This window comes from Drosophila navojoa, chromosome 2 (assembly GCF_054131105.1).
Source record: "Drosophila navojoa isolate 15081-1374.11 chromosome 2, UAZ_NAV_1.0, whole genome shotgun sequence".
NCBI lineage: Eukaryota > Metazoa > Arthropoda > Insecta > Diptera > Drosophilidae > Drosophila > Drosophila navojoa.
In genome coordinates this window covers 13,493,984-13,506,305 of record NC_142890.1, presented here as the reverse complement: position 1 = coordinate 13,506,305, position 12,322 = coordinate 13,493,984, and the positions used below count along the sequence as shown (strand labels likewise).

Below are 12,322 nucleotides of genomic sequence, written 5' to 3'. Positions count from 1 at the left end.
TATGTTGTTGCCCCTAAAATACTGAAAATACTATATTGCGAAAACTGCTTAATACCATTAACCAGTGTTAATACGATATACATACATAACCGAACATTTTGAAATAAACTGAAAGGATGCTATGCTTTTATTGTTAAGGCTTTTATGCCAATGTTCCAACTCATGGAAGGAATATAATTTATTAGTGTTCTGCACAAACTTTTCGCTATTGAAACTATTGACTTGTAATTTCAGATTTCAGATTTTAGTCTCGCAAATTTGATAGTATCTATATAAGCATATAACATTAATATATGTAAGATATGAATACTCATTCACATCCCATCAGCAATTTAGCTGCTAAGTTTAGCTCTAATAATGTAGAAAATTCAGTGTTCCCAGCTTTCTATCTCTTCAACTAACACTAACGGAAAATTCATTTTCCGGACGAACAAGACGGACATTGAACAAAACCAATATACTAATTCACTTTCGTAAATGAGTATAAAAATTCAATGAGTATCAAGCGAAATGTTAAAGGCTAGAAATAGTTTCAAGCCTAACGAATTTGTAAGTATTTTATTTGTCATATATATACATACATACTTCTGATTGGATGTCCTGTTCTAATTCGAATTTAGTTAATCAAATATTGAAAAGTAATGTAAATACATACATACATATGCATTTATAGCTCTACAGAACCGACATATTCTCGTAAACAATAGTGAAACGAATCAATAAATTACAAATTAAGCTTAAAATCGAAATTTCATAGATAATATGCAATTGCAAATAGAAAAAAGCTGATTCAGATATCAACGAAATGAGATCAAATGGTAAAATGTCTTTGTCCAGTGCAATTGTGTGTTTGTGCTGCATAATTTTGACAGTGCAAGCTGCCAAAAAGAATTACTGTAAGCCAGATCTGTGCCATGGCGTTGCACATGTGGCGTGCTTGAACGAATCGCTAGTGAGTAACTGCTTATTGAATGTCATGTATCTAATACTTGCAATTTGATTTGATATTGTATGATCGCAGCGACTTTACAAAGATGAATGTAATTCAAATGCTGAAGTTATTAAACTAAGAAAACGCGATAAGAATCATATTTTAGAATCTATAAACAAGCTTCGCAATTATGTGGCGCAGGGTAACTTAAAAGGTTTTAACACCGCTAGCAATATGTCGAGCGTCAATTGGGATGCCGAACTAGCATATATTGCAGAAATGAATGTTCGCGTATGCGCACATCACCGTGATGCCTGTCGCAATACGGACAAACATAAAAATGTTGGACAGACCACGGCTTATGGAGGAGTCAAGGGTAAAACCCGTACCCCGAGGCGATTCATCAGAGGACATATTAAAGCTTGGTTTTCACAGTGGAAATTGGCGACGATGAAAGACATTCTTAGTTATAATAGTAAAGAAGAGTAAGACACTTAAGATGCTTAAATGCCATTCGCAATTGATATTGAAATGTTATTTGTTTCAGTGCTCCACCGCATAACTTTTTGCAAATCGTGCATGACAAAGTGCAAAAAATTGGTTGCGCCTGTCTGAAACAGTCCAAGAATGGATGGATTCAAAACTTTTTCACCTGTAATTATGATGAGGCGCCCATTAAAGGGCAGGAAGTTTACAAAACTGGGATCCCAGGAGCACAATGCGTTTCCGGCAAAAATCACAACTTTACATCTCTTTGTGGTGAGGTTGATTTAGGTGATGTAGATAGGGATCAGCCCGAGCCCAACAATCAGACCCAGACAACACAGGTTGACCATCAAAATAAGCCTGACAATCAGACCGAGGCACCACAGGTTGACCCTCAAAATAAGCCTGACAATCAGACCCGAATACTAAGTCGAACCATTGCGGCAACAAATGCTATTATAGGGACAATTGAAATAAGACCTAGCATGACATCACTGGAAGACCTTCAACTAAATCGCACAATTGAAAGAGGCATAGAAAAAGAAGCCAAAGAACGGCGGGAAAGGTTTCACAGATTTTTGGCCGAGATTGAAAAAACTGAGAGAAAAACCAACAATCGGAAAATTCAGATCTTCACCTGGAACCATCAAGTGGACATTTCCATCAAACCGGAGGACGAATAATGCATGAGGCAAAGAAGAGTCACAGTTGCAAATAGTCCTTAGCTAAATAAATTGTATATTATACAATAAAGAATTATTATTATCATATCGATGTCTATGTGGAATAGCAATACGTCATAAATTTTTCCTTATAATGGTTTTTTAGTCTTTGTTGTAAGAAGTTTAGAGCCCCTATTTATTATTGTTAACTGTGGTTTTTTGTAATTAGAGCCAACGCAACACTAAAAGATCTCCTTTTGCATTTTCTTCCATATTGTATTGACGCGTAATCGTCCCTCTCGCAAATGTTTGAGCAATGCATCCACTGACAAATCGTCTGTAGATTTTTGGTCCATATTCGACTTGCAAAGCTTTGCATGACGCTCGAAACGCCAAAGTGTTTTGAACGTCTTATTACAATATTTACAAACGCGTTCTTCATCCTGTTCGCTAATGCGGTGATTAGGTTCAGGACTTTCGCGCTGCTGGACTGTTCTTGGCGGTATCGTCCATTTGGGCTCCGGCTTAATAAGCAATTGGGTTTTGTTCTTTCGATGCAGTTCGTCCTGGTGATTGTATCGTATGTGATTGTACATCTTGGACATGCTTGTCTTGGTCCGATCACATAGGCTGCACTTCAAATACGAACGATATGGTAAGTGCTTAAAACAATGCTTTTGCAGGTGAGAGCGCTTGGTAGTTGGCATAACCTCGTGACATTGTAGGCAAATACTTTGTCGATCTTTGATCTTAAAGCTATTCTCAATAAAATGCTCAAAGTTATGCTTTTTAAAGACGTGAGAACGCCAGTCATCCATTGATTCAATTTCCTTGCCACACTTGGGACACAAATACGAGATAAGCTTGGCAAGTCCATTGGTAGGGACATCTACGTCTCCTTCCGGCTCGGGAGTTTGTGATAAACGTCGACGTTTGAACGGTGGTGTTCTTTCTGGATCTGTATCTGGTTCTGGCTTCATTTTCTTCTTTAGCTTGTCCACTTCATCCTCGCCAAGTGCATCTATTTCAATGATCACTACTTCCTTATTTTGCTGTGGATGTACATCAGTTGTCTTTGCCGCACTGGCAGTGTTCTCCAGTCGTTCCTCGAAAAATTCTTGACACAGTGCATCCAAATCTGCGTCGCATTCGCCATCCTTTTGCTTTTCCTTACGCACAATGTCATCGTAGGCATTTAGACAACGATCTAACGCCTGTTCACTGTCATTAGGTTTGGCTTTTCCTGTAGATACTGCTGAAGATGTTGATGTATCCTGATCTTCACCCTGCAAATCAATGTCCATTAGCGCCTTTTGCAATAAATCATTCCGTTTGCGCGGCTGCTTTGTAGTTTTACTCGTTGATGAATTCTTATCATCCTGGTTTCGCTTTGATTGCCTTAACTTCGCCTCGTATTTCTCAATCTCCTTCAAATGTGTAGACAATAGGTGTTCGTTCAATGCGCGACGCCGTGTGTAAGCCAGGCGACAGTGCACGCATCGGTATGTTTCTCGATGATCCAAATGCATAAAGTAATGATACTGCAACAGAGCAATTGTTTTATGGGCATTTTCCACCCACTTGAAACAAAGCTGGCATTCGTGGAAATTATCGTCGATTTGAATAAAATTAAAATCCGAATACGTCTTCTTGAGGTATTCGTGTTTCTGTTTAAGAGAATACACAATATAATAATAATGCTTTAATTTTTGCTGGTCAAACCATACCGTGTTTAAATGCTGTCGCCATTCAGCTTGTGTTCGGAACGCCTTCCCACACTCTGGGCATATATAGACCATGTGGGCTTCCAGGCGAGCATTTAGTTTGCTTTGCTCTTCAGTTAGTACGCTGTTTCTTGACATTTTAAGTTTGAGTCCAAACAAGCCTACAATAAATATATCAATTAAATAGAGATGAAACTATCGCATATAACACAAACGTTATATTGTGAACATACAAATCATCGATATTTTTATGTGCTCAAGGAATCATATACGATATTGTAAAACAAAAATATCATTCAGTCGCTACTTGTGCTTCTATTTAAGGAGTAATAAAATATAGAATTTTAATTTCTGTTTTCCCAATTTAAACATGTCGAGTGCTGGAAAATCTACAGTAAGTAGAGCGTTTATAAATTTTTCAGAATGCAGCCAATATTATCCGAATTCCAGCCAAGCACCAATAGTGCAGGTACCACGTCCGCAAGTGCAGTAGCGACCAATGCGGCATCAGGCAGCGGAACTGTGCAGGAGTTTAAGATTCGCGTACCAAAGATGCGCAAGAAGCATCATGTTATGCGTTTCAATGCTACATTGAATGTTGATTTCGCACAGTGGCGAAACGTTAAGTTGGAGCGCGAGAACAACATGAAAGAGTTTCGGGGCATCGACGAAGAGCAACCAAAATTCGGCGCTGGCTCGGAGTACAATCGAGACCAGCGTGAGGAAGCGCGTCGCAAGAAATTCGGCATTATTGCTCGTAAATATAGACCAGAGGCTCAGCCGTGGATTCTTAAAGTTGGCGGAAAAACGGGAAAAAAATTTAAGGGTATTCGTGAAGGTGGAGTTGGTGAAAATGCAGCCTTTTATGTATTTACACACGCTCCCGATGGCGCAATTGAAGCCTATCCTCTCAATGAATGGTACAACTTCCAGCCCATACAGCGCTACAAGTCGCTCTCTGCGGAGGAGGCCGAACAAGAGTTTGGACGTCGCAAAAAAGTGATGAATTATTTCTCTCTTATGTTGCGCAAGCGCTTACGAGGCGACGAAGAGGAGGAGCAAGATCCTGAAGAAGTCAAATTGTTGAAGGCAGCCACCAAAAAGTCAAAGGAGCTAAAAATAACCGATATGGACGAATGGATTGATTCAGAGGATGAGTCCGATTCTGAAGATGAGGAGGAGAAAAAGAAGAAAGAGCAGGAAGATAGCGACGATGGCAGTGGAAAGAAGGGAAAGGGCAAAAAAGGTTTGGATAAAAAGAAGAAGAAACGCGATGTGGATGATGAGGCCTTTGAAGAGTCCGATGATGGAGACGAAGAGGGACGCGAAATGGACTATGATACAAGTTCCAGTGAAGAGTAAGTTTTTTTAAAACATTTTTGTATAGCTTTCTATAATTAAATTTTTTATAGTGAACCTGATCCAGAGTCCAAGCTTGTAAAGGACATGAAAGGCGTGGCCGAAGAAGATGCACTCCGCAAGTTGCTCACTTCCGATGAGGAGGAAGACGAGGAAAAGAAATCAGATGAGTCAGATAAAGAGGAGGGTGATGAGAAAAAGAAAAAAGACAGACCCAAAGATGAAATGACCAAGGATAAAAAGAAAAAAAAACAATCAAAAGATGAAAAGAAATCAAAATCCACTGGCAGCGACTCATCATCCGACCTCAGCTCCGACAGCACAGATTCCGAAGACGACCTCAGCAATGGACCTCTGAAAAAGAAACCATCATCGAACAAAGATAAAGATAAAGACAAGGATAAGGATAAGGAAATGGCTCTCAAGGCAATCGCCAGTGGCAGTAATGCAAATAAATCTCGTTCGGCAACGCCTACGCAACTGAACGACCCCAACAAACGCAAAATAAACAGCCTGCCTAGCGATCTCACCGGATCGGACACCAGTAACAGTCCTAGCAGCACCCCAGCAAAACGTCCCAAAAATGAGTTGACTAACTCTTTACCTTCGTCATTTGCTGGCGTAGTTAACAACAAAGTGGAGTTAGTATATAATGTTGGGAAGTAAATAAGATTTGTTTTGCTAACCTTCGATTTATTTTTGCAGAGATTATGGTATTACTGAGGAAGCTGTTCGTCGATATCTTAAGCGTAAGCCATTGACAGCTACTGAGCTGTTAACTAAATTCAAGAACAAGAAAACGGGCGTCTCCAGCGATCGCTTGGTCGAGACCATGACCAAGATTCTAAAGAAAATCAATCCTGTCAAACATACCATTCAGGGGAAAATGTATCTATGGATAAAATAATTTTTCCATGTATCTCCATATTGAAATAATAATTTTTCATTGTCATGTTTGAAAACGGGCCTATTAAATATTCATTAAAAAATTTGTGTATACTCTAGAATTTCATTTAATCACTAAATGCTTAAAACATAAACAAAAATATGAGCCGTTTAAGGCTCAATATCAGATGTAGCAGGTCGTAGTTCTTTTTTGTCATTAAATGTTATTTGTTAAAGTTTCTTGATACGTCCATTAATCATTTAAATTCATCAAGCAAAGATTATTTAAATTGTCCTTTTGGTTTTTAAAATTAAATTTGTTCGTAAAGGAACCAAGGAAATATTAGTTTGGTTGTTTGGGAAGCCCATATAAATAAAAAGTATCGATGCATCGATAGTCAGTTCAAAGAAAATATCGATACTACAATGGTCACATTGGCCAGTCTGAGACCTGCGCTGAGTTCTAAACCACAATACTTCTTAAATAATCAAAGTTAAGGGCATGTAAAATGTGTAATCAGCTAAATTGCAAGAGTCCCCGTCCCATTTGTTAATTTCAGCAACCAGTGGTGCGTGTGTCGTGTAGTAAAATCCGAATTAACTGCAACGCAATTGCAATGGCGACGAGAAGTCCGAAGAAAAACGAATGGCAATGAGCGAGTGCTAAAAAAAAACAAGAGAGAAAAAACAGTATAACGGACCAGCAAACAGTAGCTGCCAAGTTCAATAGAATTATTAAAATAAACAATACATTAAAGTGAGTACCAACAATGCAAATTGTATCGATTGGTAAACTAAAGCACCACCAGCTGCTTAGATAAATGAATTCGCATACACACATCCAACACAAACATTCACGCACACACGCCCATTCGCTTGGAGTCGTCTAATAACAAATACGCAGTTCAAATCAAGCTTGTTTATAAACCAATTAAAATTTGCTTTTTCAAATATAAGTTAGTATTTCTGCGCTGTCCTGCTCTTATCACCTGTTGGAGCGCACATTGTATTTGTCTCTATTTACTGTTGTAAAAACCTTGACGCTAGAGTTATGCGTGTGTAAAGTTCAAGGCAGAAAGTATATGTATAACTAGGTGGGTGGTGCTAAAACCAACCTGCGCGTACCTCCTAGCGCTCTCGCGGAGTTGTGTGTGTGCATCAAAGTCATTTTCATTTCTATTCGGATATACGTATGTACATATAAGCAGATTAATGCAGAATTTTAAAAGGAATAAAACGGCGACAATGTATACTATATATACATGTACATATACATAAATAAATAACTCGACTCATCCGGGCAAGCAACTTCAATTCGAAACTAAAAGGTGGCCGCTTTTGCGTACACACACTCACGCTCACACATTTGTCAGATGGCTTTGTGTTTCTTTATTTATTTATATTAGAATTATATTTCTCTTTTTGTGGATGCAATAAAAAAAAAAAACAAAGTCACGTCCCCATTAATGTCATAATTGTATTGGTTTGTCGTATTGAGCACGATGTGTTAATTACATATGACGTTCTTTATTTAATAATGCATTTAATACAAAAATTAGTGGCATTTTTACTCTAAACTTACTTGTGTGCCAAAAATATTGTCGTATCGGACAATAGCTCTTGTCTGTTTGCCACGTTCCGTACCATAGGCGAAAACTGCACTTATACTATTCAAATTTTCTACGAATGATATCGTCTGGGTGTGCGATGATTCAATCCGTTTAATTTTACCGGCCAATATTTGCTATGCATTTCATTTGAGCTCTGACTTTTGTAGACATTATTGAAACTTGTAACAATATATCAATTGATATAAATTAAACTCAATCAGAACAACCAACGTTCGATTCCAAGTGGGATTCATTGCATTAAAGTTTAATTGTTACATAAGGCGCTGTTCCAATTAAATATTGAATTCGAAACTATCGGTAAAATATGCCAGCACTAACGTTCAGTCACAAACATCGAACAGCTGATTGTGTTGACGGGACCAAAGAAAAGAATCACAAAAAAAGAAAAAAAAAATGCCACAAACACAGGCATGCATCACACATTTATATTCAAATACACATACAATGTACATATTGAAAACCGTTTATCTTATCAGCAGGCAATGGCGGTGCTCTGGCCGACACCGTTTGTTTGAATATTGAGTTGTGCTTGTTTTTAATGGATTTTCATTAATGCACTTGTTTTGCAGGCCCCCAAAAACACACGCTCAATCACACATCCGCACAGATGAGACATGCTAGTAGTGCAAATGATAATAATCATAAACAGCAGCAGCGGACGCAGCAACACACTAAAACAATAGTAGTGAAACAACAGTTGAACGATTGCGAGCAACAACAGTTTTTCAACTCGAGCGCAATTTGTACTAAACAGCAGCAAGAGCAGCAACAGCAGCAGAAGCTGCAGTAGCATCAGCGGTCGCACCGGCATACACATCAGCATGGCGAGGAATCATTGCCTCTCATTGGAGCTTGCATTGCTCGGGCTTTGTTTAATATGTCATCAAGCGGTCATTGATGCCCATGTTCTCGTTTACAGACGCACTACCTCACAGGCAAGTTTGACTGTATTGCTGTTTAATTTGTACTAATAACAACCTTGTTTCCATGCAGCTGATTGAGGAGTTCAACGATTTGCCAGCATCATTCGGACCCCCTATTGTGGACAATAATCTTCGGGTATTTGTGGTGCCACATGATCCCAGCGATCCGTATGGTTGTAATAATTTCAGCTGTCCACCGCGCTCCTCCTATCCAAAGAACGCCAAGTTTGTGGCGATCATCTCGCGGTAAGCATACTTGAACTCGTAAGCAGTTAAACCTATAAATATACCATTATCTTTGTCTGCTTATGCAGCGGAGGTAACTGCACATTTGAACGCAAGGTGCGCGTAGCTCAGGAGAGATCGTATTCCGCTGTAGTCATCTACAACAATGAAGGCGATGAACTGGGTATGACAAATTATATGAATAACACTCATGATTCTTTGATGAGTAAATTTGAGCATCAGGCATTTCTTGAAATATTCTTCTTAAGTGCTTAACAAAATTTTACAATTTTTTGTTGGCTAATCTAATTTTAGAACAAATGACCGCCAACAACAAATCAGGCATAAATATACCCTCCGTTTTTGTGGGCATTACGACCGGCAAAACACTATTGTCTTTCTTCACACCAGAAGTGGTGCTGATTATCAACGATGAGCTGCCCTTTAATATCAACACACAACTGATATTGCCTTTTTCCATACTGATTGCATTATGTTTTCTTATTTTGGTATGTAATTAACTTAATGTTAAATGAGGTTTTGCTTAAATCCATTTTATTATTTATATATAGATTGTTTACATGATATATAAATGCATACAGGAGCAGCGCCGTTTGCGTCGAAATAGGCTACCCAAGAGGACGCTTAATAAGATACCAGTGCTGCGATATGCAAAGAATGATGCCTCCATTAAGTACGAGACCTGCGTTATTTGTCTGGAAGACTTTGTTGAGGACGACAAGCTTCGCGTGCTGCCCTGCTCACATCGTAAGTGACTCCAACCAACAGCAGGCTGCAAAACATAATTATTATTATATTATATTATTTTAGCTTATCACACCCACTGTATTGATCCTTGGCTAACTCAGAACCGTCGCGTCTGCCCCATATGTAAACGGAAGGTTTTTCCGAAGGGTGGATACGTGAGAGCACGTGCGAGTCGGAATCCACGGCCTTCCTTAGATAGCATCACCGACACTGATGATGATACCACACCGTTGTTGCAGGCGCAACCTCAGTCAGTATCTGCTGCAGGTTCGGCGGGCAGTGGCAGTAACAGCGCCAGCATCAATTCTGCACCATTAGCAGAAAACACCACAAGACATGGGACATTTAGACGTGGCGATGCAGCACGTACTCTCAACGCAGAACAGGAGAATCAAAGCTCTGACGATGAGAATCGTATGTATTGTATATTTGTATTTTCGGATTAGAAGCTGAAAACTGAAATCTATATATTCTACTATTTATGAGCTAAGTTAACAAAGTGAATTGATATTATTTTATTCTCTGTTTAAAAGAGATATATTTTATTATTTGCAATATGTCATAACGGAATCTCAGTGATTTTACAAGTACTTATTTAGTAATCTCAAATTATCAGTAATTCTGCAAATCTTTGTATTAATATGTATATTTATTTGTATAAGCTCTTAGAACTCGAAGCATTTGATTTATTTAATGATCATATCAAATTAATTCATTAATATTTTGTTATCTGTCTCGCACTTTGTGAATATCCAACACAGCGCTACTGCATTCCACAGGGGCTCAGGCTAGTACATCATCATCTGTTCAACGACGCGTCAATCCCTTCGATCGGGCAATAAATTTGCCAGCACATTTGGCAAATCAGCTGAATCAGCCAAGGCCCTCACTTTGGTCGCGTATTAACTTTAGGTAAGTTTTTCTACAGTTTATTATCAGCCGAATAAAAACTTGTATACCCTGTTTGCAGCTCCCTATTTCGCCGCGAGTCCACAGGTATTAGTGTTGCAGCGCCAGCTTATCTCGATCATGTTGAGGCCGGTACAAGTGAGGCAGCTATTCGAGATACAACAGAGACAGCCCAAATTACCGTTATCTCCAATCCTACATCGAACAACATACTAAATCCGAATTTAAGCGGCTCTTTCAAAGATGATGACGATATGCCACCGCATCGTTCAATTTACGAACCTATCGCAATTAGTGCGCCCACAACAGAGCAAGGTGTCTCTACTGGTGCGGCCGGCGTTGCCGACTCGGAATTTCTACAGACGCCCACCCAGGGTGGCATTGGCGTTGCCGCGCTACCACATAGCGGCACAGATCGCCAATTTCTAATATGAGTAGAGGCGAACAAGAAAGTATAGTAATTTTCTAGGACATAGTTCACACCAAGCAGGCAATACGACTAAAAGAAATCCCATTATTGGGAGTAGTACAGTAAAAGTCACTTGTAAGCGGCAAAGTTGTGGCTGCCAACTGCTTTGTTTTAAACAATTAACAAATGTTTACCCTCAATACACATACTATGTAATTGTAATTGTATTTGTAATCATCATTGTCATGAATCATGGATCATGGATGATTATGGTTTGCATCGCAGAACACATTACATTCACACATACAAACACATATACAACAAACAAACATAAATATGCGTATACAAATTGTGATTTATTTTATATACCTTATATATTATTAACATTATTGGCTTGTATAACTAAAGTCGAAACACAAAAAAACTAAAATGAAAAAGAAAATACCATTTACCTTCGTATAAGATTGAAATTGTTTACCTGATTCTGATTACGTATTTAAATTTTGTTTGTTTTTAACCACTCAACACTCCAAGAAACAAAAAATAATCAAACATGTGTAATTAAACTTATTAATAGCCACTAGTTTTAATGTGCACGTGAAAGTTGTTTTCAGGCCAGGAACTCAAAGCTTTCATCAATCAAAAGCAATCGATTCATTGACTTTGTATGATGTTACCGTATATTCAACTAATTCTAAGTTTTCCTTTGTAATATATATTCAAGTTCTCCAAATTCGATCTTTTATTATTAAAATGGCCATACGAATTATAGATCTGTATTACGAATAATAAAAAGAAAAAAGTGTTTAGAACTACGTACTTTGTAGAAATGAAAGTTTCGAAATCATAAGCTTTAAGGTAAGTGCTAGTTTGTGATTATTTTCGTAAAAATGATAAATTTAAAAGAATCAAGATTAACTGATGAAAACTGTTCACAACTATGAATATAAATATTGTAAAACGGAATCAATTAAATATAAAGACACTATAACAATTATGTTTCAACGTGTAATCTAAAGTTAATTTACAATAAACTAAACGTAAATGAATAAATTGGTATCGTTTGTAGATTTTAATTTGAAAGCTTATTAGAAAAATGCTTGCATAGGTAAATAACAATGGGGGGGCTTGATTAAGAGTTATATATTTTATATATAGCCAACTATTGTAATTGTATTTCAATTACCAATTCAGCTTTAATGAAAAGTCATCGAATTATTATAAGAAATAATACCCTGTCTACCAGAGCAAGCAACAATTAAAAAAAGTATTTACAATTTGACTTTTGCTTTATATTAGGGACTTTTTGTTTATATATTCTAGTCGCTGCCTGAAAGTATGCAACAATCATGTGAACAGACAAAATCTGAATGCTATGTAGAACACGCATCCAACGATTGTTGTGGATAG

The 12,322-nt window shown here is 37.9% G+C and overlaps 4 protein-coding genes across 4 annotated transcripts; 3 read left to right on the top strand and 1 right to left on the bottom strand.

Moving 5' to 3' along the window:
• The first annotated feature begins 704 nt into the window (after positions 1-704).
• On the top strand, positions 705-3,179 carry LOC108659317 (antigen 5 like allergen Cul n 1). Its single transcript, XM_018112179.3, has 3 exons — positions 705-952; positions 1,022-1,416; positions 1,479-3,179. The coding sequence occupies exons 1-3, from the start codon at positions 806-808 to the stop codon at positions 2,098-2,100; spliced, it is 1,164 nt and encodes a 387-aa protein (XP_017967668.1). The 5' UTR covers positions 705-805; the 3' UTR covers positions 2,101-3,179.
• LOC108658306 (uncharacterized) lies at positions 1,240-3,957 on the bottom strand. Its single transcript, XM_018110965.3, has 2 exons — positions 3,807-3,957; positions 1,240-3,746 (listed from the first exon to the last, which is right to left on the bottom strand). Exons 1-2 carry the CDS (start codon positions 3,939-3,941, stop codon positions 2,322-2,324), a joined length of 1,560 nt encoding a protein of 519 aa, XP_017966454.1. The 5' UTR covers positions 3,942-3,957; the 3' UTR covers positions 1,240-2,321.
• Positions 3,958-4,064: 107 nt separating this feature from the next.
• TfIIFalpha (transcription factor IIFalpha) lies at positions 4,065-6,073 on the top strand. Its single transcript, XM_018110936.3, has 4 exons — positions 4,065-4,197; positions 4,254-5,161; positions 5,216-5,803; positions 5,868-6,073. The coding sequence occupies exons 1-4, from the start codon at positions 4,174-4,176 to the stop codon at positions 6,067-6,069; spliced, it is 1,722 nt and encodes a 573-aa protein (XP_017966425.2). The 5' UTR covers positions 4,065-4,173; the 3' UTR covers positions 6,070-6,073.
• A 364-nt stretch (positions 6,074-6,437) lies between these two features.
• gzl (godzilla E3 ubiquitin protein ligase) lies at positions 6,438-11,466 on the top strand. Its single transcript, XM_018110946.3, has 9 exons — positions 6,438-6,804; positions 8,248-8,613; positions 8,672-8,847; positions 8,916-9,010; positions 9,142-9,335; positions 9,399-9,594; positions 9,658-10,008; positions 10,356-10,506; positions 10,565-11,466. Exons 2-9 carry the CDS (start codon positions 8,500-8,502, stop codon positions 10,935-10,937), a joined length of 1,650 nt encoding a protein of 549 aa, XP_017966435.1. The 5' UTR covers positions 6,438-6,804; positions 8,248-8,499; the 3' UTR covers positions 10,938-11,466.
• The last annotated feature ends 856 nt before the right edge of the window (positions 11,467-12,322 follow it).

What these genes read in the sequence shown, in the direction of transcription:
- LOC108659317 (XM_018112179.3), top strand. Translation starts at nt 806, where the DNA reads ATGAGATCAAATGGTAAAATGTCTTTGTCCAGTGCAATTGTGTGTTTG. An exon ending in CGTGCTTGAACGAATCGCTA is followed by an intron (nt 953 to 1,021) that starts GTGAGTAACTGC and finishes GTATGATCGCAG; the next exon opens with CGACTTTACAAAGATGAATG. An exon ending in AGTTATAATAGTAAAGAAGA is followed by an intron (nt 1,417 to 1,478) that starts GTAAGACACTTA and finishes TATTTGTTTCAG; the next exon opens with TGCTCCACCGCATAACTTTT.
- LOC108658306 (XM_018110965.3), bottom strand. Translation starts at nt 3,941, where the DNA reads ATGTCAAGAAACAGCGTACTAACTGAAGAGCAAAGCAAACTAAATGCT. An exon ending in GGCGACAGCATTTAAACACG is followed by an intron (nt 3,747 to 3,806) that starts GTATGGTTTGAC and finishes TCTCTTAAACAG; the next exon opens with AAACACGAATACCTCAAGAA.
- TfIIFalpha (XM_018110936.3), top strand. Translation starts at nt 4,174, where the DNA reads ATGTCGAGTGCTGGAAAATCTACA. An exon ending in CGAGTGCTGGAAAATCTACA is followed by an intron (nt 4,198 to 4,253) that starts GTAAGTAGAGCG and finishes TCCGAATTCCAG; the next exon opens with CCAAGCACCAATAGTGCAGG. An exon ending in GTAGTTAACAACAAAGTGGA is followed by an intron (nt 5,804 to 5,867) that starts GTTAGTATATAA and finishes TTATTTTTGCAG; the next exon opens with AGATTATGGTATTACTGAGG.
- gzl (XM_018110946.3), top strand. Translation starts at nt 8,500, where the DNA reads ATGGCGAGGAATCATTGCCTCTCATTGGAGCTTGCATTGCTCGGGCTT. An exon ending in TTTGTGGCGATCATCTCGCG is followed by an intron (nt 8,848 to 8,915) that starts GTAAGCATACTT and finishes CTGCTTATGCAG; the next exon opens with CGGAGGTAACTGCACATTTG. An exon ending in CGTGCTGCCCTGCTCACATC is followed by an intron (nt 9,595 to 9,657) that starts GTAAGTGACTCC and finishes ATATTATTTTAG; the next exon opens with CTTATCACACCCACTGTATT.